General features: G+C 39.6%; 1 protein-coding gene across 1 annotated transcript in view; it reads left to right on the top strand.

Annotated features, from left to right (window-relative positions):
- The first annotated feature begins 10,554 nt into the window (after positions 1–10,554).
- Positions 10,555–24,660, top strand: part of DHX9 (DExH-box helicase 9) — a 48,068-nt gene continuing 33,962 nt past the window's right edge. The window contains exons 1-3 of the mRNA XM_046682558.1: positions 10,555–10,650; positions 13,679–13,811; positions 14,460–14,600. Of these exons, the coding sequence (XP_046538514.1) occupies positions 13,701–13,811; positions 14,460–14,600 (252 nt within the window). The 5' untranslated portion in view covers positions 10,555–10,650; positions 13,679–13,700. The remainder of the gene's footprint in view (positions 10,651–13,678; positions 13,812–14,459; positions 14,601–24,660) is intronic.

Consider the following 24,660-nt stretch of genomic DNA (forward strand, 5'->3'; position numbering starts at 1 on the left):
GAATACACAAAGTAATACATGTAAAGTTCATAGAAGAGTGTCTGGCACATCATATGCACAGTGAAGTATTAGTTATTAGTTTTGGTAGCTATCCACGGCATTCAGTATGTGTTTATACAACAGAGAAACATATCATTGCTAAACCTTTTAACTGGTAGCTGGCAAAATACAGTGGAAAATGATACTAAACCCAAGGCAAGAGCTGAAATGGAAATTTGCATTTGGTATTACTACAGCCCAGATTATAGTACCACCCTCATATTTTTTCCTAGGTTGCGAATTTTTGACTCTGCTTCCATCTAACAGTAGAGGGTAGGGAATGGAGAATATCTGTGAGCTCTTGAATGACCCATGTGTGACTATTTGAAACAGTAACTAACACAAGAAGAGAATGCCTTTTGCTAAGTGATTTTAGAGGAACGTCAGGTCAAAGAGGTATAGACAAGAAATGGGAAACCAATGAGTCACCATCATTGAGAGATTTGAAGTATTTATGTGTGTATGGGGTAGGGAGGTATGTGATGACTTGTTGTATTAAAAATGTTACTCTTGGGGCCGGCCCAGTGGCGCAGCAGTTAAGTTCACACGTTCTGCTTTGGCGGCCCAGGGTTCGCCAGTTCGGATCCCAAGTGCAGACCTATGCACTGCTTGTCAAGCCATGCTGTGGCAGTCATCCCACATATAAAATAGAGGAAGATGGGCACGGATGTTAGCTCAGGGCCAGTCTTCCTCAACAAAAAGAGGAGGATTGGCAGCAGATGTTAGCTCAGGGCTAATCTTTTTCTTCAAAAAAAAAATGTTACTCTTGAAGCACTGTGATGAGTACCTGGGAAGACAGACTGGGAACAAGTAAACCATTTGGTGGTCTGCTGCAATAGGTAACCAACAATGAAGCTCTGAACTAAGGAAGTGGTAGCAGGGATGGAGAGGAGGGAATGAAATGAAAGATACTTAAAAAGAAGAATCTACAGAACCCGGATATGGAAGATACTTGTGTTTATTATTTATTCTGTGTAACAAATCACCCCAAAACTTAGCAGCTTGAAACTGCAAATATTTATTAACTCACACAGTTTCTGAGGGTCAAGAATCCAGGAGCAGCGTGACTGGGTGGTTCTGGCTTAGGGTTGCAGTCAAGCTTCACTCATCTCAAGGTCCAACTGGAGCTAGACAGTCTGCTTCCAGGTTCACTCACACAGTTGTGGGCAGGCCTCAGTTCCTTGTGGCTGTTGGTCAGAGGCTTCAGTTTTTCACCACACTATGGCACCTTGCTTCCCCTAGAAAGATCCGAGTGAGCGAGAGAAGAGAGTAAGAGCAAGCATGAGCGAACCAAAGCCCAAAACAAAAGCCACAGTCTTTTAAAGCAATCTCAGAAATCACCTACCATCCCCTTCTGTATGCCTTTAATTAGTCAAAAAGATCAACCCTAGTACAATGTAGGATGGGACTACACAGGGTATAAATTTTAGATGGCAAAGAGTACTGTTGGCCATCTTAAAGGCTGTCACAATAATGAAGGAATCAGGATTGTCGCCCAAGAATCAAAGCCTGGGGGACATCATGTAGAGAGGTCCACCATGCATTTACATGTGTTGGTCTGAAGCTCAGAAGAAGGTTTTGGAAGGAGATAGATGTTTAGAAGATAGCAACACATGGATGGTAGTTGAAACCATGGGAAGAATAAGATTGTCCAGGCAGAGTGTATATACAGTGCTAAGAACAGAACCTGGGCACGACTGGCGTTCGGCGTGCATATGAAGGAAGTTGTGTAGTAGTCTGAGATGGAGTGATCAGAGACATGTGAGCAGAGCTGTGCTCAAAGGAACTCCAAAAGCCTCAAATGGGAGGGGTGAAGGTGCTCAGAGAGCATTTGCTTCAGGAGTCTCATCCTTGGAGGAGAACATAAAGCTTGGGGAAACAGGCAGTTGGCAAGCGTTGCCATCCTCAAAGGACCGAGGGTCTTCTAACGACCACTGAAGGCCGCTTTGAAGTGTGGAAAGCCCTTGAACCTCAGCAGTTGGGTACCGCATGAGGTGCCACTCCCAACCGCCCCATCACGGGCTGAGTCTGAGGCTCAGGAGGCAGGCTCCAAGGCAGCTCAGAAGCAGCACAATTCAACATCAGGCTTCCCAGCTGCAGAGCAGGAGGCCGGAGCTGAAAGACCAGCATCCACCCTACCCCTGACTCGAGAGAAGGGAAGACTCAACCCAGAGGAGCCAAAGGACCTGCCCAGACCACGGCCAGTGGGGAGCGAGTAAATGGTTAACAGCTGGCTCTGGCAGAGGTTGGGGAAAGAAGCCCAGATTTGTAGCATTTGCCAGTTTCCATGGTCTTAAGTATTCCCACCATGATGATTTCAAACTACAACATGACGTCAGCTGGCTCACAGACTTCCTGGAAGTTGAACAGTTGGCTCTCAGGAGCATGACACTAATATTTTTTTTCATGTATTATTATATCATTTAAATTTTTTGCAATCATTTATGCATTGTTTTGTTTTAAGATTGGCACCTGACCTAACATCTGTTGCCAATCTTCTTTTTTTTTTCCTTCTCCCCAAAGCGCCCCCTCAGTACAAAGTTGTATATTCTAGGTGTAGGTCCTTCTGGTGGTGCTGTGTGGGACACTGCCTCAGCATGCCTTGATGAGCGGTCTAGGTTGGCGCCCAGGATCCGAACCAGCAAAACTCTGGGCTGCCAAAGCGGAGCACGTGAACTTAACCACAGGGCCAACGCCTATGCATTAACTTAAGAATTAGATAGATAAATTATTTTTTAAATAAAAAGGCATATTAGCAACCAATCTCAGCCTAGGACCCAGGTTGACTTTCCCTAGAGAGGTGACATCTGATTCATCTGGACCAATAGGAGTGACCATACTGTTCAGTAGCAGATACCCAAAGTCCTGCACTTCAGGACTTGGGTTAGATTCCTGATGAAGCACAGTTCCCGGGCACTCAAACAGTGGTACCTGCCACATTCCAGGCCGTAGGCCAACAGAGACCACTCTCAGGAATCAGAGCCAATGTCCCTTCTCTTAGTCTTTTCCTGCAGGTTTCTTCCCGCACTCCCGTCCACACGGTTTTCATCCTTCCAACAGGAAAACCATCATTTGCTCTCTGGTCAATGGACCATCAACAACCCACTTAAAACACTTGAAACTTAGCCTCATAAAATTCATTTAGTCTTCCTAAGAGCAAATAGGACCATGGTCTTTTTAATGTTCTACCATTCTCTCAAGAGTGTGACCTACAGAAATGTGAGATAATAAACAGGTGTTGTGTTAGCCACTAAGATTGAGTACTTTGTTATGTGGCAACAGAAAACTAGTATAGCCACTTAGTGACTCTTTTGTGGAAACAGTGCATTCAATCTACACTTTCTTTTTCTTCAGTCTTTGAATTTCTTCTTCAAAAGGCTGCCCAAAGTCTTTTAAATTCTTTCGAATCATGATCAGGAGACTCAACTATCTCTAAGCCCTCCTCACTGATGATAGTTAGAATTAATGGCTACATGGGCTGGCCTGGTGGCACAGCAGTTAAGTGCACACGTTCTGCTTTGGCAGCCCTGGATTTGCTGGTTCTGATCCTGGGTGCGGACATGCCACTGCTTGGCACACTGTGCTGTGGTAGGCGTCCCACACACAGAGTAAAGAAGGATGGGCACAGATGTTAGCTCAGGGCCAGTCTTCCTCACAGAAAGAGGAGGATTGGCGGCAGATGTTAGCTCAGGCTAATCCTCCTCAAACAAAAGAAAAAAAAGAATTAATGGCCACAGAGCTGGGGTCACATTTTAATAAAATTATTAAATATTGCTTTGATGGAACCTCAATACTGCAAGCAGTTCAAAGGGCTGTGGTTCCCCCATTGCAAAAAACCCCAAAAGACAAAAAAACAAAAGCAGAAGGACCAAAGACTTAACCAAGAATGTTCATATCAGCTCTCTTCGTATTAGCCAAAACTAGAACAAATGTCCATAAACAGGAGAATGGGAAAACAAATTGTGGAATATTCATAAAATGGAAGACTAAACAGCAATAAAAAAAGTACTGCTATGCCTAACAACATGGATGCATCTCCAAAATACTCTATTGAGTGAAATAAGCCAGACACAAAACAGTACATACTACACAATTCTACTTTTATGAAGTTCAGGAACAGGCAAAACAATCGTGATAAATGTCAGAATAGTGGTTACTTTTGGGAAGGGACACAAGATAATTTTCTGGATGATGGAAATGGTCAGTGTCTGGCTCTGGGGGTGGTCCCACTGGTTACACATAGGTACAAAATCCGAGGGCTGTGCACTTAAGGGTTGTTCACGTTCACCTTTATGTATGTAAATACTACCTCCATTTTTTTAAAAAATAGAAAGGACCGGAATTAATTGAATTGATTACATGTGAAAATTTGGGGTGAGTTCCTTCAGCTTAGTCTGCATCTAGTTGAAAACCTGCTGATCTGCCCCAACAGTTTACCCCCTTGGAGGAGTTCAGGAAAGAGTCATGCTGGTGCCACACAGACAGAAGACTCACAGAACTTTCTTACAGGGCACTGTCTGAAAATGGATCAGAAGAAATGAAATAAACTACAAAAACTATGGCCACTAGGTCTGCTTCCAAGGCAGGAGTTAGGATTCATGCGGGCTCGGAGAGCCAAAGAGTCGAAAGAAAGATTTCTTGGATTCTTAAGATCTCGTAGTAGTGCTCCTTTATTCAGAGGATAGCATGGGGACGGAACCTATGAGCAGTGAAAAGCTGCAATGTGTTGAGGGTTAGGGCTAAATTTATAAGGCATTTGTGTGTGAGTTATTTTTACTAGACAAAGGAAAGATGATGTAAAAAGTCATTAAATGGTATCAGTGCAGGTGGGGTCTGGTTACTGTGTGGTCGTACCACTTTAGATATGTATTGGGTCATATAGATCGGCAGGTAGGCCAGGATGCCCTGGGCTTCTCTCCCTGGGGCAACCCTGATCCACACCATAAAATCCATCAGGTCATATAGATCAGCATGTAAGCCAGGACACCTTGGGCTTCTCTACCTGGGGCAGCCTTGACCCACATCAGGATCACATGGAGAAACAATAGCCATTTATCCCCCACCATCACTTCCTCCCAAATATCCAGTTATTTGGGTCCCAGACCGTCCCTGTTGAAATAAATTTCTAGGCCCAAGATGGAGCTGCTCCTGTCCAGGGTGCCACATGGCTGTTTTATTGTCCACCATTCAGATGTTAGCTTAAATATTACCATCTCAGAGAGGATTTCCTTGAGCAGCCATTGTAAAATAGCCACCCAGTCAAATTGTATCCCAGAGTTATATTTAATCCTCTGCATAACACTTATTACCAGTGAATATTTTACTTGCTTCTTTGTTTATTGTTTGTCTCTCTGCTAAAATGCAATCTCTTTATTGAATCTGTGACTTTGTGTCTTCCATAAGTTTTGGAAAATATCTCTTCATATATTGCTTTTGTTCCATTCAATGTCTCTTCTACGTCTGAAACTTGAATTACATGGACCTTTGTACCATGTTTGAGTCATCTTTTAGGTTCTTTTATGTACTTATCATTTGTCTTTCTCTGCAAGGTCAATCTGGATCTTTTCTACTGATCTATTTCCCATTGACTAATCCTCTTTTCTGCTATGTACAAACTATTTTAAACTCATTAATTGAGTTTTGAATTTTAGTTATTGTATTTTTACTTCTAAAATTTCTATTTGATTCTTTTTCATTTATTCCAGCTCTCTGTAAAATATCTCCAATGTTTTCATCTATTTTCTTAAACATATTAATCACAAGTCTTACACAGTCTCTGATAATTTCAATGTCTGAATCATTTATGGCTCTGTTTCTATTATATTTTTTCTCTTGATTTTCAGTCATTTGGCCTGTCTCCTGGGTTGCCTGGAGATTTTTTTTTCTAAAGAATGTGGAAAACTCTACAAAAAAAAAATTGAGAGGTTGTAGATTATTTTATCTTCCTCTTCTGGCAGGAAGAGTAAAGCAGAGCACTTTGGTCTAATCAGGAAATGAGAGGATTCAAGGCTAGCTTTCATTCTCCAGAGTCTGTCCTTCCCCTTAGAATGTAGCTCTGCAGGGGGTCTCAGATGAAAGCCTGCAGCGTTTACCAGGGCCTCTCTTCCCTGGTGGACTCCAGGCTTGTCTCTCCAGTACCACGAGACTGCTGAGAGCTCTGCTTAGCTTTTCAGCCTCTTACCACTGTTCTCTACTTGGCATCTTGATCTTTTGCCCCAGGCAGCTTGGGATTCAGCAAATGCCTCAAAGTGAGAAGTGACACAAAATCTCTGTTGTTCTCTCTTCCCCGGGATTTTGGCCCCTCATATGTTAGCTGCCCTGATTGCTTTCTAATGCTTGAAACAGCTGTTTTCTTTTGACTTTTTTTTTTCCTTCAGATTTTAGAGTTGTTCTTGGCAGGAGGGTTGGTCTGATAAAAGCTATTCTATCGCAGAAGTCTCTAAGTGTAATCTCCATGAGCAAAGGATCTCATCTATCCTGTTTATGGCTGTTTCCTCTAGAACAGTGCCTAGTACCAAAAAAAGCCTTCAACAAATAATTGTTTTAATTAACATAAGTAGGAATTAGACCATGTGTCCGTCTTTGACATCTTTATCATTTACAATCTTCCATATCTGAGTCTAGAATTGTTGAAATCTCCCTTTTTAAATAATCCCTCCCTCCCATTCCTCTCCCCCATAACATACATCCATTCTAATGTGTTTAATGTGTATCTTTAAAAATTTTTTATGCAAAATATGTATTGTCACTTTTAATCTATATAAATGATCTTATATAACTTATTTTGTTCCTTATTCTTTTCACTTATCCCTGTACCCTCAAGGTCTATGTATATCCAATTCATTTCTTCTGCTGCATTTGATTCCATGGTTAACGTCCACTACATTTTATCTATCTAGGGAGGAACACCCAGATTGCCTACAGCTCCCTGCCAATACAAATAATACTGTAATAAACATATCTGATTGTTCTCTTTTGGAATTACATGAGAATTTCTTTGATATGTGTATATATATATATATCTTACTATATATGTGTTCATTAGAATCAAATTCATTAGAATTTGATGTGTGTATATATATATATATATAATCACTATAAATATATATAGGTATATATATATCCAAGAGTAAAGTCTTTTGATTTTACCCACTTACACAATTTGTTTGACTAAGTAGTATCAGATTTCTCTCAGAATGACTGTACCAGTCTACTTTTTCACCAGCTGGGTATGGTGAATCTTTTATCCCCGCATCACCACCAACACTTGACATTTATTCACTTTTTTAATTTTTGCCAATCTAATGGATATGTGGTGACATCTGAGTGCTGTTTTCATTGCATTTCTCTTGTTACTAATTCTTTTGAACACCTTGAGTATGCTTAGTGACCTTCTGGTTTTCCTCTTCTGAAAACTGCTGCTTCATGTCCTTTGCTCATTTTTCTGTGAGGATTGCTACATTTTTCTTATTGATTTGAAGGAGTTCCTTGAATAGCTTAGAACAGTTAATCATCTCTTGACAACCTCAAACATCATGAATATCTTCCCCAACTCTGTCAACTATCTATTAACTTCATTCATGGTGCCTTTTTTTCTTCTTCTTCTTCTTCTTTTTTTCTTTTTGAGGAAGATTAGCCCTGTGCTAACATCTGCCGCCAATCCTCCTCTTTTTGCTGAGGAAGACTGGCCCTGAGCTAACATCCATGCCCATCTTCCTCTACTTTATATGTGGGACGCCTGCCACAGCATGGTTTGCCAAGCAGTGCCATGTCCACACCCGGGATCTGAACCAACGAACCCTGGGCCACCAAAGCAGAATGAGAGAACTTAACCGCTGGGCCATGGTGTCTTTTATTGAGCAGATATCCTTAATTTAGATATAATCAATGCCTTTAGTTTTTTGCCTTATGGTTTGTACCTTCGAACTTTTCTTTAAGGGGACTATTTTTTTATAGATCTTTCTCATCAACCTGTCTGACATCCAGGTTCCACGGGTGCACTGATAAGACCGCCAGAAGAGTCTGGCCCACAGGACCTTCTGGACTGGATACCTTCTTGGAATGCAGACAGCACCCACCCTCTCTGCCTGCCTGCCTTCATTTTGCCTTTCTCTCTACCCCCCGTGAAATTTCACTTCTTTTGCCTTTTTATATGCTCTTAATGTAAACCTACCAATTTTAACCTAATTTATTCTGGGTTTTGAAGTGAAAAGAGTGTAATACTCCACTCATAGGTGGAAGTTAAACATAGAGACAAAGAGAACTGATTGGTGGTTACCAGGGGAAAGAGGGGGTGGGGGGAGGGCACAAAGGGTGAAGTGGTGCACCGACAACATGACTAACAATAATGTACAACTGAAATTTCACAAGGTTGTATAATTCAAGAAGAATCCTGAATACAAGGACTTCAACCTATTCAACAGCATAAGCAACTTCCTAAGAGTCTGAAGTCAAGCCACCCCAGCTGTCAGGAAGTCTCTGTGAGACTTTTTTTTTTTAATTAAAAAACCTTTCATCCCTGTCTGGGTACAACATTGTATATGCTAGTACAAGAGTGATGAAGGGCACAAGTGTCATTAGTGTTCATAAGCTTCTGAGTGGGCTCCAACTTCACCAGCCCTGGCCTCCTCAAGACACCATGACCTTGCTTAAATGCTAGTTCTGGTATCAGGCTTTCTTATTTCATTCCCTCTCCCCAGCTCTTTGTGTATTTGAAAAACAGAAAGAGTGATGAGCCAAAGCATCCTCTTCCATTTCTCATCATCCATTTTAACCATAAATGTCAGTTATAACCATCCCATCCTCCTTGCCAGAAACTTTGCCTCAGTCCAGTTGATTGGCAGAAGTAACAAATGGTCTGAGAAAACTTGCCAGTTTTTCCCCCCATACAATCTACAGATTAAATTTAATATATATCTTTATAACCTTTATTATCTACCAACCTCAGGAACTAAGTCATTTCTAGCCAGAAAGGTACATCTGAAATGTTAAGTAACCCATTTGAAACAGACCTTTTATTATTTGATCATTAAGAGTGATCTGTAGCCTCAGTTCCACATTCTTAGGTAGAAAGAATGTTACTTATTTCCTTATCATAGCTTAAAATAAATTCCCACACTTTTCTGTCCTGCTTTGCTAACCTCTGTAGTTTTCTAGATAGTCATATACTGGGAACAGTTAATAGTTGGATTGAAATCTCCACTTTCTTTATTTCTGGAGCATGTTTTGAAGCTTCATCTGCAAATGTTAAGGAAGATCTTAGAGGGTGCTAGTCGCCAGGGGCAACCTACAAAGGTAATGCCAGTCCCCTGGGGATTGTAGGTCTCAGATGTAATGCCTAAATTAAGAACCAAATCAATAATAAAATTTTCCTTAGTCCTTGGAGGGTAAAGATCCACCTGTGAAAATTTTATTCACACTTACTATGCTCACACTTTTGCTGTGTTCATTACCTACTACAAAACAATTGCAATCCATTTATGCTAATCGAGTTTCCCTTATCACAAATAACTATCAGGTACCTGCTGCTTTGATTACTCTGATGGGTAAAAAATAAATTAAAAATTAAGGTTTTTCCCTCAGTGATTTTATTCTTAATTGAAGACAGCAAATATATGGAGAAAATAAAAGGATGAGTAAATGATAAACTGTGTTGTTCTGATTGTAAGAGCCACAAAGTGAAAGGGATTGAATACTATGAGCAAGAAGAGTTAAGAAAAAATGTAATGAAAGAGATGGAAAATAAGGATGGATAGTATGATGGGCCCAGATAATGGGACAACCACTATCTGGAACAAACCCAACTTGAAATGTTTTGTAATGTTGCCTTCATGGGAAGAATTAGAGTTAAAAATTTTAACAGTGACTATTATATGATAGTTAAGGATACAAATTATTCCAAAGACTCTGAAGACAAAGGATATCCAATTTAAGCAAAGACAACCCTGCACGTTTTATCTACTCATTAAACTAGTTTTTCCCAGGCACTTAGGATGTGCCAAGCACTGCGGTGAGTGGCCTAAGCTAGCCAGGCAGGGGTCCTGCGTTCATGAGCTTATTTCTCTTTCAGGAGATGTTCGCATTAGAGTATCGAAATCACTACAATACCACCTATTGAACATCTATCATGTGCCAGGTACTGCGCTAAGCCCCCTTCACGTGCCATCTCAATCATCTCAACAACCCTATGAAGCTAGCACCCTAGATTTCCAGTTCTGGCTTCAAAGAACCTCATCTGTCCCTATGACAGAAGGTGCGAAACATTTTGCAGCATCAAAACTACCCAAAATGTTCCAAAGCAGCTAGCGCACGACGGGGAAAAGCCGGCCTAGGGAGCGGCGGGCAAGGGTCAGCCGATCTCCCAGGCGACAGGACGCTCCCCATCGCGAGGTTGCGGCGGCCCCGCCCCTCCCGCGGGACGCCCTCGGGCCGGGCTGGCTTCCTGCGCATGCGTACGCCCACTGACCCCGCCCCTCTGGCGCCGCGGTCGGAGCCATTTCGTCGCCGCCTCCACGCTAGTTGCGGCGCGTTTGCCGGGTGTTTGTGAGGAAGGCCGGCGTCAAGGGCCGCCTGGAGAGAGCTGTGCTCTCCGGCACCGGGAAGCGGAGGCCGGTAAGAGCAAGGCGTCTTCGCCACCCGTTGGGGCGGCGTGGAGCCCCGAGGCCCTGCAGCCGGGCTTTGTTGCGGAGCGCGGCGACGGGTGGGGGAAGGGGAGCCGCCCGCCGGGTTCCCGGATTGCGGGTTGGGAGCCTCTAGCTGCACGGCGCTGGCGCTGCTGGGAGCAGCGTTGTGGCCCCCACTCCTTCTCCCGGCCATCCCCAGTCCTGTGTCCGAAGCAGACAAACCCCACTTTCTCCTCCGACCTTCGTGCGGCGGTGGCGCTGTCGCCGCCGATCGAAAGGGGGTGAATGGTCTGGTGGGGAGCCCGCCGTGACGCGGACGCGCCCAGGGCCTTTCATTCATTCGTTCAGGCCGTAAATACGGGGCGCTGCCCCGCGGGCGCTGTGGACGGAGCGGTGCACACGTTAGGCGCAGTCCCTCCCCTTCCCTCGCGGAGGTCGCGGGCCTGGTGGGGGAGGGGGACTCCAGGAAAACAAATGCCTGCGGGTTTCGGGAAAGAGGAGTTGCAGAGGGAGAGGGAGAGAGCTGCTTTAGATGGGATGGAAAGGGGTGGCGTTTTCGAAGAGGTAGCCCTGTGGGCTGGGATCTCGGCCTTCAGACCGAGGGTGCGTCAGCTGTGAGGATGCGGAGGGAAAGCTGAACTGCAGAGGCAGCAGGGATTAGTGAGCGCTGAAAGGCGGCCATGTGACTGGAGTGTGGCGAGATGGATTTAAGAGGAGAATGGATTTTAGGGTGGCCAGAGTGGAAACGGGGAAATCACTTAGGACGTTATTGGAGTCCTCCAGGTGTGCAGTAGCGGTGGCCGGGGAGATGGAGAGAATCGAATGGGTTACTGACGTGTTTTGGAGGCAGAATTGCGTAGTAGATTAGCAGTCGGATTACCCGGTTTGGAATTCTGAGTCCCCCCCACGTAGAGCTCTGTCCTTTGGGCAAGTTGTTCTTTGTCTCAGTTTACTCACCTGTGAAAAGGAGATGACGATAATGCTTATTTATATAGTTGTTGTAAGGGTTATGTAAAGTAGTTCGCGTAGATGATCCTGTAAGGATTCTTACTGCCTGGCACGTAGGAAGGGCTCCATACGGGATCGCTATGGAGGATCTTGAAGGAGTGGATGACTCCCAAATTGTGACGTGAGTGGATGGTGGTGCCATTTAAGGAGGTAGGAACACTGGGGATTAGGAGGAGGAGGAACAGGTTTGGGAAGAAATTTAAAATTCTGTTTTGACTGAGATGCCACGTTAGTATTCACCTGGGTATGTTACTGCTGCAGTTGGATGAACGTGATATTTTTTTAATTTTTTAATTTTTTTTTTGCTGAAGAAGATTAACCCTGAGCTAACGTCTGTGCCAGTCTTCTACTTTACATGTGGGTGGCTACCACAGCGTGGCTGATAAGTGGGTAGGTCGCAGCCCGGCATCTGAACCCTCAAACCCCCAAACCCCAGGGCCTCTGAAGGAAATGCCCTGAACTTAATAACCACTATGCCAGGAGGCTGCCTCTGGATGAACTTTATTTCGAAATTTGAAGAGAGAAGATTGAATTTTCAACATATATATATTTGGGAATCATTGGCATACAGTTGATATTGAATATTACAGTTAGGTGAAACTAGGGAGGAGGGAATTTGATGGTGTAGTCCTTCATATGTCATGATACTCATTCATCCTGAGGACTTGTTTTTTGAATTAATTATTCGGGGGGGGAGTTTATATATAGACATCTTCAGCTTTCCATAACTTTTCAGTTAATAGGATGTCCCCAGGGTTAGCCCGTGACTACGGAATAGACTTATTAACAAGTTTATACTAGGGGGTCCAGTGTGATGACATTAGACTTATGTGCTAACAGAATGCACTAAACATTAACAGAAGACCAAAGTTTAATGTTAGTAATGGGGTTTCTTCTCACAGCAAACTAAATTCATAACATATTTTCATTGGTTCTAAATTTGATCTCAGATACCTTGTTTATAATTTAGACTTAGATTCATGGGTTCCGTATGTTTTGGTATCTTATAATTGGAGTAGAGGGAGAATGCCAACTATGTTGCGCTTCTAGAAAAGCTAATATCCTCGAGTTTTAATGATAAAACATAAAGGAGAGATTGGTACAGAATATTTAACATTACTGTTTTCGGTTCAAGTACTGAATATTTAATACATTTGGACTTAATATAATATATAACCTACAACTTTAAGGACAGTCTACCAAGGAGACGTGATCGGAATGAGAATAAACTATTGGGTTTATGCACAAAATGATTGGTAACCATTTCATAATGTAGTAACTTGGATTTGAATTTAGGCCTCCATGGTGGGTGACTTGGAAAAAAGTTACTTAAACTTTCTATGCCCTAGTTTCTTCCTCTGTAAAAGATGATAATAGTATCTACCATATAATGTTATCTACCATTGTGAGAACTGAGTTAAAACACATAAGCTGCCTATTCTAAAAACAAAAATGGGGCGGGGTAGGGGGACACATTACATAAAATATTTTTTACAAAAAGATAAAAATCACTCATAGTCACCCAAAGATAACCATTTTGGGGGCTATTTCTTTCTAGTCTTGATTTATGCATATATGCTTTTTATGTAATTCAAATCTTACAGTTTTTCTTTTAATGTGCCATGACTTTCCAATCATGTCTAAAATTTCCTCATAGGCAATTTTAATAGCAGCATGATAGACTATTCTGTACTTAACTTAGATTTTCAGTAAATTCCAATTATTGGTTATTTCCAGATTGTTAATTTCCAATACTTGCTCTTATAAATAATGCTGGATTTTTGTTTGTTTTGGATTTTTTTGGTAAGGAAGATTGACCCGAGCTAACCATGCAAATCTTGCTCTATTTTGTATGTGGGATGCCTCCACAGCGTGGTTTGATGAGTGGTCTGTAGGTCTGTGCCCACAGTCCAAACCTCGGGCACCCAAAGCAGAGCGTGCAAACTTAACCGCTGTACCATCGGGTTGGCCCCAATAATGCTGTTTTTAACTAACTTTTGTTTTCTTAGGTCTGAAGAAGACACTTGAATCATGGGTGATGTTAAAAATTTTCTGTATGCCTGGTGTGGCAAAAGGAAGATGACCCCATCCTATGAAATTAGAGCAGTGGGGAACAAAAACAGGCAGAAATTCACATGTGAGGTAATAAAGAATAACATTTACATTTATGTGATTTTTGAGGCTTGTTTTGGTGTTAAAAGAACATTTTCTATTTGGAAATGTTAAAGTGTTGCATGTTAGAGAATGCTCTTTATTGTGATTTACCTGCTGTTGTTTCATTATAAATCATTTTCAAGTGAACATTACTTTTAGAACAATCTGATAGGTAGATTGTTCTAATTAGAACATGCATCTTCCTCAGCTTCCATACCTACCAGCAGTGCAGATTAGAAAAGTTGCATCTGCTGTTTGCACTTCTACTGACTCCTGTAGAAAGTAGAGCAATTCTTGATCGCTTCAAGTTGAAGTGCTTAAAATAAATACAAATGGAGAGCTTGTTCTTGGATCTTACGAAATTGGATTTTAATGTGGAACATTCTGTTACGTGAGAAGAGAATATCTAAGCCACATAAGTTAATATTCTTCTTTTTGGATTAGTTTATCGAGGGGCAGCATGATTCAAGCTTTTTCATAAGCTAGCCTGTGAAGTCTCATAGGTGTGTTATTTTCAGTGTGTTTATAGAGTATGTCTCCAACAGTTAACCCTTAATGGACTATTGAATTATGAACTTTTTAAATCCCAGGATTACCCAGGTCAATCTCAATACATTTTTTCCTTGTCTGTTAAAGGTTCGAGTGGAAGGATATAATTACACTGGCATGGGCAATTCCACCAATAAAAAAGATGCACAGAGCAATGCTGCCAGAGACTTTGTTAACTATTTGGTTCGAATAAATGAAGTAAAGAGTGAAGAAGTCCCAGCTATTGGGGTAAGTACTTATGGCTAAGCACTTGGGATGTATAAGGTTATGCCAACCCACTATGTATGGTGATGCATACATAGTGGCCCATACATATAAAAGTCAGGAACAATTTAAGACACTGTTTGCTCCCATTGACACTTAGGTAGCAGGGAGAAAATAGTATTTTGTGCAATGGAATATCATTATTGTGTTTTTTATTAGCTTTAATTATATTATGTAAGTATGCAACAGAGCCCCCTCTCTAGTACTGTTTTTAAGAAATGTTTTATTTCTCATTTAATTAAAAGATGAAAATTTGAATTTTCACAAAAATAGAGGGATTGTCATTATAAAAAGATGTACATTATGACTTAAGTAAATTCCTTAGGTAACTTAAATGAAAGATTCAGTTTTCATAAAACCTTCAGGAATGATATCTGTGTCAGTTTTAACTATTTTCACTGAGTTTTTATATTCTGACTTGTTTATAAAGGTAAAAATGTTTTATAGGCATAGCTCAAAGATACTGCAGGTTCGGTTCCAGACCACCCTGATGAAGCAAACATCGAAATAAAGCATGTCACACAAATTTTTTGGTCTCTCAGTGCATATAAAAGTTATGTTTATACTGTATTGTAGTCTGTTCAGTATGCAATAGCATCGTGTCTTGAAACACAATAAATACATTAACTAAAAAAACCTTGATTGCTAAAAAATGCTAACCATTGTCCAAGCCTTCAGCAAGTTGTAATCTTTTTGCTGGTGGGGGGTCTTTTTAAAAAATGCAATAAAATGAGATAGACCTGTATTTCTTCCATTGCTTTGACCCAGAAGTCAAGAGACTTACTTTCTAGTAGATTGTACCACTAAAAGATTATAGGATTTTGATTACATTGGTTTGCACATCTGTAAAGTGAAGGGATTGGACAAGATGATCTTGAAGATTCTTTGAAAAGAATGTTTCAAATATCTTTCAAATATTTGAAACCATTGCCATTTGCTCCATCTGTTACGACCTATTCTGTATCTTTTAGCCTTTCCTCTTTTGTAGTATAGATCTGCTCTTAGCAGATTCTCTTTAATTTTCTTTTATGTGAAATGTTTTTTATTTTACCTTTTTTCTTGAATATTTTCACTGGATATAGAATTCTGGGTTGCCAGTTTCCTTCTCTCAGCACCTTAAAGATAATGTTCCATTACTACTTTATTGTCTAATGAGAAGTCAACTATAGTCAAATTATTTTCCTCTATAAGTAATGTGTTGTTTTCTTTGGTTGCTTTCATTTTTTTCTTATCTTTGATTTACAGCAGTTTGACTGTAATGTGAGTACATATGGTTTTCTTTGTACTTAATGCTGCTTGGGGTTTACTAAGATTCTTAGTATGTAAATTTATGTCTTTCACAAATTTGGGAAACTTTGGCTATTGTATCTGCAGCCTCATTTTTTCTCCTGGGGTTTGTATGTTAACATATATGTTAAACCTTCTGACATTATCCCAAAGGTCCCTGAGGTTTTCTTCTTTTTTTCCTACTTTCTCTCTGTTCTTCAGATTGGGTGATTTCTGTTGATTATCTTCAATCCACTGATTGTTTTCTCTGTCACTTCCATTTGTTGTTAAGCCTATCCAGTGAATTTTTTATTTCAGATTCTGTTTTTTGTTTCTAGAATTTTCAGCTTTTGTTTTTTCAGATTTTATTTCTCTGGTGACATTTCTTACCTTTCATTCATTATAATCATGTGCTCATAATATGAATGTGAATTTCCTTGATGTCATTGTTCATAGTTATAATAGCTGCTTTTAACATCCTTGGCTACCAATTCTAACCTTTGGGCCATCTCAAAGTTGGGCTCTCTTGATTGTATTTTCTCTTGAGATTAGATCGCCTTTTCCTGTATGTAAAGTAATTTTGGTTTATGTCCTGGGTAATTGTGAATATTATGTTGTAGAGACTCTAAATTATATTTCTTAAAAAAGTATTGCTTTTGTTGTTTTGGTGTCAAGCAATTAATTTGGTTGGGCTCAAACCGCAAACACTATCTTTTGAGTAACAGCTCAAATCTCACTTCAGTTTCTGATCCTTTGCTAGCTGGCTTGGAGTCTGTCCTGTATATGTGTAGTTCAAGGGTTAGCCAGAGATTTGGGCAGAGTTTATACACAGAATTTGAGGTTCTTCCTTTCCTTTACAGGATTCCCTCCTCACTTCCTTGCAGCTTTGGTTTTCCCAAACTTTTACCCTCTGATTCTTCAGGCCAGAAAGACTGAGTTTTCTATTGGAGATTTAGCTACCTCACATGGTTTCCCCTAAGCTAAAAGCCGTAATAAACAGGAATTACACTCTTGCGATTCCTTGCTTTCTCATTTCAAGTTCCCCCGAGAATCTGACAGCTTTTGTTTATTTTTCAGTGCCTGCATATAGTTGTGGGGGTCTTTGGGGCGGGGCGGGACAGGGTGGGAGGTGAGAGGGTTGTGTTTTTTTTTTCCCTAGAGCTCATGTTGGTTATTTGCTGGAGGGGTCAGTCTAGTAGGAGCTTACTTGGCCATATCAGAAACAATACCCTGTTGTCCTTTTCTTATTAGCATTTTAACACGTTCACATCTTTCCCATTAAATGCTCTAACTATGCATTTCCTGCTTTCTCCCTCACTTCCTTTGTTCCTGCTACACAGGCCTCCTTACATTCCTCAAATATGCCAGTCCTTTTCTACCTCAAGACTTTTGTACTTAACTATTCTTTGTGCCTTGAGCACTCTTCCCCAGCCATCCTATTTAAAATTGCAAATCCACTGCTACCTTCACCTTGGTACTTTTTATTTCTTTTCACTGTTTCATTTTTTCCATAGCACTGACTAACTTCTAACCTCTCAGTTGGAGGTGATTGTATCTGCCACAGATACTCGGCAGTGCATGGAGACATTTTTGTTGTTACAACTGGAAAGGGGTGGTGGTAACACTGACATCTGGGAGGTAGAGGCTGGGGATGTTATAAACCCTACAATGCGCAGGACAGCCTCCTACAACAAAGGATTATCCAGCCCAAAACGTCAGTTGTATTGAGATTGAAAAACCTTCTTCTAACCTAATTTTTCCCCCTAGATCCTCATATTTCATGAGAGCAGGGATTTTTGTCTCATTTTAGTTCATTATACTGTTCCCAGCATCTAGAATAGTTCCTGGTCTGTATAGCAGGCATGTAAATGTTTTTTGGTTTAATGAATGAATGAATGATAAGTGGATGTATTTGGGAAGAAATCATATTACAAGCCAATCTCTACTTTTAACTATCATCTTTATCTTACCTCCCTGTCTCCGCCAAACTCTTGTTCATGTCACTTACTTCATCTAGCACTTGACCTTTCACTCCACAAAATGCACTTGCCAAAAGTGACCCGTTTCTAAATGAAAAGGATACTTTTAAAACTTTTTATTGTAGATAATTTCAAATATGTATAAAAGTAAGAATAATATCATGAACCCCAGTGTTTCCATAGTGCAGTTGCAACACTTTTCAGCATGACCAGTTATGATTCATCTCCAAGTTCTGTCTACCTCCTTCCTTCTAGATTACTTTGAAGCAAATCCCAGACATCCTATCTTTTGTCTGTTACTATGTCAGTTTGTATCTCTCAAAGATAATCCTTTTTAAAGGCATAATAATTCCATTATCAAACCTGAAACAAAACAGAAAAAACATATAATGTCCTCAAATATCTCTCAAGGAGGGGGAAATTTCCCCCTTCCACCTCTCCTGAGTTCCTGTGGCTGGACTAATAATGAAATTGATGCAAGACTAAATTAACAAAAGTCAATTTAATGCGTACATATGGGAGATCATAAAAATGATGCTCCAAGAGTGAACAAAGCAGGCAGTTCACATATATTTTACACAAAGAAACCATAAGTTCATGAGGAATTGACAGGACAAAAAAACTTAGGTTTAGGGTACATAGTTAGTGAAGAATTTAAGCAGAGTTTAGGCTTGAAGTGGTAAATTAGTAAAAGGTTTGTTTATACGGGCTTCAGCCCCGAATTCCCTAGCTCAGGTGATAAGGATGCAGGGAGAACACCTTTAACGTGTGAGATTTATTTCCTGCATTCAGAGAGACAGAGAAGGGTCAGAGTGCCCTTCTTGTACTGGCTATTTCTGAAGTGACTTTAATTGAAAATAATCAGTATGCCGTTCTATATGAATGTGTTGGGGCGGCCTGTCCTGGGCCCCAGCATAGCCAATTAGTATTCAGATTTTCCTGATTGTTTCATAAATCTATTTTTTAGTTTGTTTAAATCATGCTCTAAATGATGTCCATATTCTGCTGTTGATTGATATCTCTTAATCTTTTAATTACTAGATTCTCTCTTCCTCTTGCTTTCTCTCTCATTTTTCTTTACAGTTTGTTGAAGAAAGCACATCATTTAGTTTCCCACAGTTTGGATTTTGCAGATTACATTGCTGTGGTATTATGAAACATGTTTCCCTGCCTCTCCATTTCCCGTAATTGGTAGTTAGATCTAGAGACTTGATCAGATTCCAATTTGATTGGAGTGGAGGGGCAGGAACGAGAAATCACCAAAGGTAATGTTCTATACTTCCATTAGGAGGAGGCACATGATGTTAGCAGCCACTGGTGATCATTGTGTAGATTTATTATTTTGTTAGCAGATTCTTTTGATTTTTAGCTGGAATGCTTTTATAACATTAAACCTTTCCTTATCAATAATTTAGTCACCCTGAGGTATAATTTATACAGGACAAGCAAGATAAATGTTTGATTCTTTCCCTTTATTTTAACAATTTAAAAAAATAATAAAGTGGTTCCTAGCCTTTCCAAAGGTCATCACTAGTTTTATTTTTTTCCAGAATCATCAGGAACTCATTGATTCAAATATGTAATGTATTTTGATTCATTTGTTATCTTCTTTTTGATGTTTAAATTGTCTCATTTTTGGCTAGATGTTTAAGTTGTCTCATTTTTGGCTCAGATTGATTCCTGAGGTTTTGTTTGTTTTTTGGGGTTTTTTTTTTTTTTTTTTTTTTTTGTGAGTAAGATTGGCCCTGAGGTAACATCTGTGCCAATCTTCCTCTCTTTTGTGTGTGGGTCACTACCACAGCATGGCTGATGAGTGGGTGTATGTACATGTCTGCGATCCAAACCCACAAACCCCAGCTGCCAAAGTGGCACATGCCAAACTTAGTCACTACACCACTGGGCCAGCCCAGGTGTTTTTTAATTTCAATGTTCTCTAGGGACATGCACTTAGAAAAATTGATCTAAAATGAAAAATGTAATGGAGAACTTCAGTCCATTGATTTCACGAGTTCTTTTGCCATTTCTGAGTTTCCTGGGTCCCCCGGCATCGTTCCTGTGATTTGATACAGGTCACAGCGTGACAGCATCTGCAGCAGAGGAACATCAAGGATCACCTTTTTAAAATCAGATAATTATATAAAACGTTTACATAGATTTGACTTTAAATCAGTAAAATAAGTATATTTAGAAAAATCTGGCCTCTGTCCTGCCTTTTCCATCCTTTTTCACATCTTCCAGTTTTTTGTTTTTTAATTTTTGATCAATATTCCTTTTTCTAACTATAAGCAAATTATGTATATATATTAATATCCTTTACCCCAGCTCTCATTTCTTATGCTAACACTATCTTATTGTACATATTTTTCTTTTTCTCCACCTACCGTGTTTTTTACTTGCATAGTACCATAGGTTACTCAACCAGCCTCTGTTGATGGACATTTGTTTCTTTGGTTTTTTTCCTTTTACTGTTACAAATAATGCTGAAATGAATAGCCTTATGCATATGTATTTTTCTTTGTGGGAAAGATTGCTTGAAATAAGATTGCTAGGTTAAAGGATATATGCGTATGTGATTTGGCAAGCTGTTACATTTCTCTCTCCATAGGAGTTGTATTATTTGCATTGCGAAAAGCAGTGGTTCTCAACAGGGGTGAATTTACCTTCCTGGGGGTGTTTGGCAATGCCTGGATGTGTTTTTGACTCTCAGGACTTGAGGGGGAGGAAGTGTGCTGCTGGCATCTAGTGGCTAGAGGCCGGGGATGCTGCTGAACATCCTAGGATGTTCAGAACAGTCCTCTACAACATAGAATTAACTAGCCAAAATGTCAGTAGTGTCAAAGAGCAACCTTGGTCTACAACCTCACCATTGGCATATTTTTGTCAATCTGTGGTAGATATCTCAGTGTCTCTTTTATTTGCCTTTCTCTTACTGTAAGTGAAGTTGAAGATCTTTTGACATTTAAAGGCCATCTGCATTTCTTTTTCAATGAACTTGTTCCATATGTCTTACCCGTTTTTCTATTGGATTCTTAGTCGTTATCTTCTTTGCATTTGTTTGTGATGTGTTTTCTTCTATACCAAAAAAAAGGTGTTCTTAGTGTAAATTGAACACCCTCCCTTCCCCCCCATCAGTGTTCCAGCTTTATTGTTCACATCTTTCATCTCAACACACTGTTCCTTTGTTTTTTCTAGCACCCAGTTTTCTTGATTATCTTCCTGTCTTTCTCACTGTTCCTTAATTTTATTTTTCATCTTCCCCTCACTCAGTAGGGTTTGGCCCTATACCCTTAAATGTAAGTCTTGCATACCATAATTATCGCATCCTTTGTTCATACTATTCTGTAAGCTTCACATTCTGTTAGGTATTGGAAATTGTATCTTTTTTGTAATGAATTCATCAGTTCTTGACTTTTACTTAGACTAAAACATGATTAATCTTTTATTACTACTTGACAGGGAGCTATATATATTTCTTCATCTTGAACAAGACCTTTTGTTTCGATAGATCAACTTTAATCTAACAGGCTTTCAAAAGTAAAAATAAGAATGACTACAGTGAGAATTCATGAGACTTCCTTATACAACTCTTCTCCTTTCTTAAAACTTGAATTTTTAAATTATATATACTAAGCAGTTTTTCTGGCTTTGCTTCCTTCTGTTAGATGAAAACGTTTTTGGTTTTTATGGGGATTTTGTTTGATTTATTCATAGAAACAATATGCCCTTTGAAATAGTGAACCTGTTTCGTCACTTGTGTTGGGGGGGGGGTTGGTCACATCAATCTGTCAGTAAGTATATATTGAATAGTATGAATTCTTAATGTAATATTGCAAGATTTTGAGAATACTTGAATAATTTTATATTTCAGTGTATCTATATCAATAGATTTACTAGTTTTGGTAGTCTTTAAAAAATTATTTGTCAATTTAAGAGAGAAAATGATAGTTTGTTTTAATATTATGCATTTCTTTAGTTAATAATTGGAGCACTTCTCAATGTTAATTATTTCTAATTTCCTCCTTAGAATTGCCTGTTCTTCACTTTTCACTAGTTCATGTTTTACTGACTATATATAATTCCTTCTAGAACTAAAAACATCAATTTTACAGCATTTAAATACATGTTCATTGTAGAAATTTGGGGCAACATAAAAATTATAAAGAAGTCAAATATATTGCCAGTGTTGCTGAAATCTACTATTTAAATGTTTAAGTATTTAAATGTGTATTTTAACGTGATAGAATATGTATTGTATGTATGTTTTATAACCTGCTTTTTTAAAATATAATAAACATTTTGTCATGTCATTAAACCTTCTTCTTTAAGCAGAGCCAAGGTTATACACCATGACACACTTTTAATACACTCTTTCCTTCCACTTTTATCTTAATTGATCAAGAAATGTAAAAAAGAAAATCCTCCCTGTCTTAGTTTGAGCTACTGTAACAAAGTACTGTAGACTGGTGGCTTATAAATAACCAAAACTTATTTCTCACACTTCTAGAGGCTGGGAAGTGTAAGATCAAGGCTCTAGCTGATTCACTGTCTGGTGAGGGCCCACTTCCTGGTTCATACAAGTCTGTCTTGCTATATCCTCACGTGGTGGAAAATCCAGAGAGCTCTCTGTGGTCTTTTTTATAAGGGCGCTAATCCATTCATGAGGGTGCCGCCCTCATGACCTAATCACCTCCCAAAGGCCCCACCTTCTAATAGTATCATATTGAAGGTTAGGATTTCTTTATTTTTCTTTATTTAATTTTTTTGAGGACGATTAGCTCTGAGCTAACTACTGCCAATCCTCCTCTCTTTGCCGAGGAAGACTGGCCGTGAGCTAACATCCATGCCCATCTTCCTCCACTTTATACGCGGGATGCCTACCACAGCATGGCTTTTACCAAGCAATGCCATGTCCATACCCGGGATCTAAACCGGCGAACCCTGGGCCACTGAGGTGGAACGTGTGCGCTTAACTGCTACGCCACCGGGCCAGCCCTGGAGGTTAGGATTTCAATATATGAATTTTGGGGAGACAGAGCATCCAATTCATAGCACTTCTCATCACTGGAAAATAGGAAGTTGTTTACTTCCTCAAGTCTTAAGGAAGAAATTTTTTAAGTTGATATAGATAGAGAGTGAGGTAGAGCATAATTGTGGCCCTAGAGTGGGCAAAGTGGTAGAAAGAGGAAAAGTAAACATTGTGGTACCAGTGCTGCCTACTGGTTTTTTCGTGGGACCTGGCTGTTAGGCTCTTCCCAGAGTAGGCTGTACTTCACCTCCACAGCCCTGCCCTTGGAGGAGCACTGTGCCTCAAGCCATATGCTATTGGTATAAAATAAATAAATCTTTCAGTGAGGAAGATTGAAAATAAAGACATGAATAAAGCTATAGCAGGCAAATGAAGTACAAAATAAAATAGTAGCAAAACTAATAGCAAAATCAACTTTAAGGAAGAAAGCAGAAAAGACGTCAGTTCACAATGTACCAGTCCACCTAGCATTAGAAATGCTAGTGTATATATTGGCAAAACTAAAATGATAAATTGAGAAAGTAGCAAAGGGATGAAAAATGCTGAGGACACAGTGGGTCTGTATCACAACTGAGGTACTTTGAGCTTAGGAAAACCCTAGTCTTAAAAGGAGGATGCTGGCAAACCTGCCACCTGTCTTTATTATCCTCCTTGGGAAACAGTCTGCCTCCTACCCTGGAGGAAGATATTATCTCTGTCTTGCAAGGTTATTTGCTTTTTAAACATCCTTGAAAAGATGGTTAAACAGGACTTGGAGAAACACAACATATCCATGGAGAATTGTCTCACCAGATAGAAGACTTGATGAAATGTAGAGCCATACCATGTTTCTGGATGAAAGGTTATATAATAAGGTGTCAATCAGTTCATTATAAGGAAGTCGGTTCTCCCTGAGTCAATTATATAAATTTAATATATTATTTGATAAATTAGATTAAAAAGTTAATTGGGAAAAGTTATTACTGAAGAATAGCTAAGAAGAATTTGAGAAAGTTAAAAGTAGTTTTCATAATACTAGCTCCAAAATGGAAAAAAATACATATTAGAAGACAATGCCAAATAGGGTTCAGGATAGTGAAGGCCATTTTATGCAGGATGACCAGGCAGAAACTAGATTTGACTACAGAAACAAAAACAAAATTTTGGGGGGGCAATAAGCATCATTAATAAAGTTAAGAGGAAAAGGGCAAGCAAAAATTATTTGTAACTTGTATGACAAAGAATGAATGGCACTGAAATGTTAAATTCTTAGAAATTGATGAGAACAGTGAATGTCCAGATAGAATAATGGACAAAGAAAATGTAAATTAAAATAATAGGTTGCTATGACAAAAAATGAAACTAGTATATTATGATAAAGATGTAAGATGCATGCCATAATTCCCAGAATTGGAGAGGATGTGGGGAAGTAGATTCTCATAGATAGTGCTGGTGCAAGTATGGAAGTAAGCAACCTTTCTGTAGAGCACTAAGGTGCTTTTTAAAAGTTTGATGCCTTTTAACCCAGGAATTTCACTCCTATGAATTTTTCCTGAAAGAAATAAGCCAAAATACAGGGAGTTTATGGTAGTATTGTTTTATAATTTAAGATTGACTAGTCTAATGTCCATGAACATGTTATTACTTGAGTTATATGTAGTACATCCGTACAATGGAGTAGTAAGTCATTAAAACTCATGTAGACTGGGGCCAGCCCCATGGCGTAGTAGTTAAGTGTGGCATGTTGTGTTTTGATGGCCTGGGTTCATGGAGT

Source organism: Equus quagga, chromosome 13 (genome assembly GCF_021613505.1).
Source record: "Equus quagga isolate Etosha38 chromosome 13, UCLA_HA_Equagga_1.0, whole genome shotgun sequence".
In the NCBI taxonomy this organism is placed as follows: domain Eukaryota; kingdom Metazoa; phylum Chordata; class Mammalia; order Perissodactyla; family Equidae; genus Equus; species Equus quagga.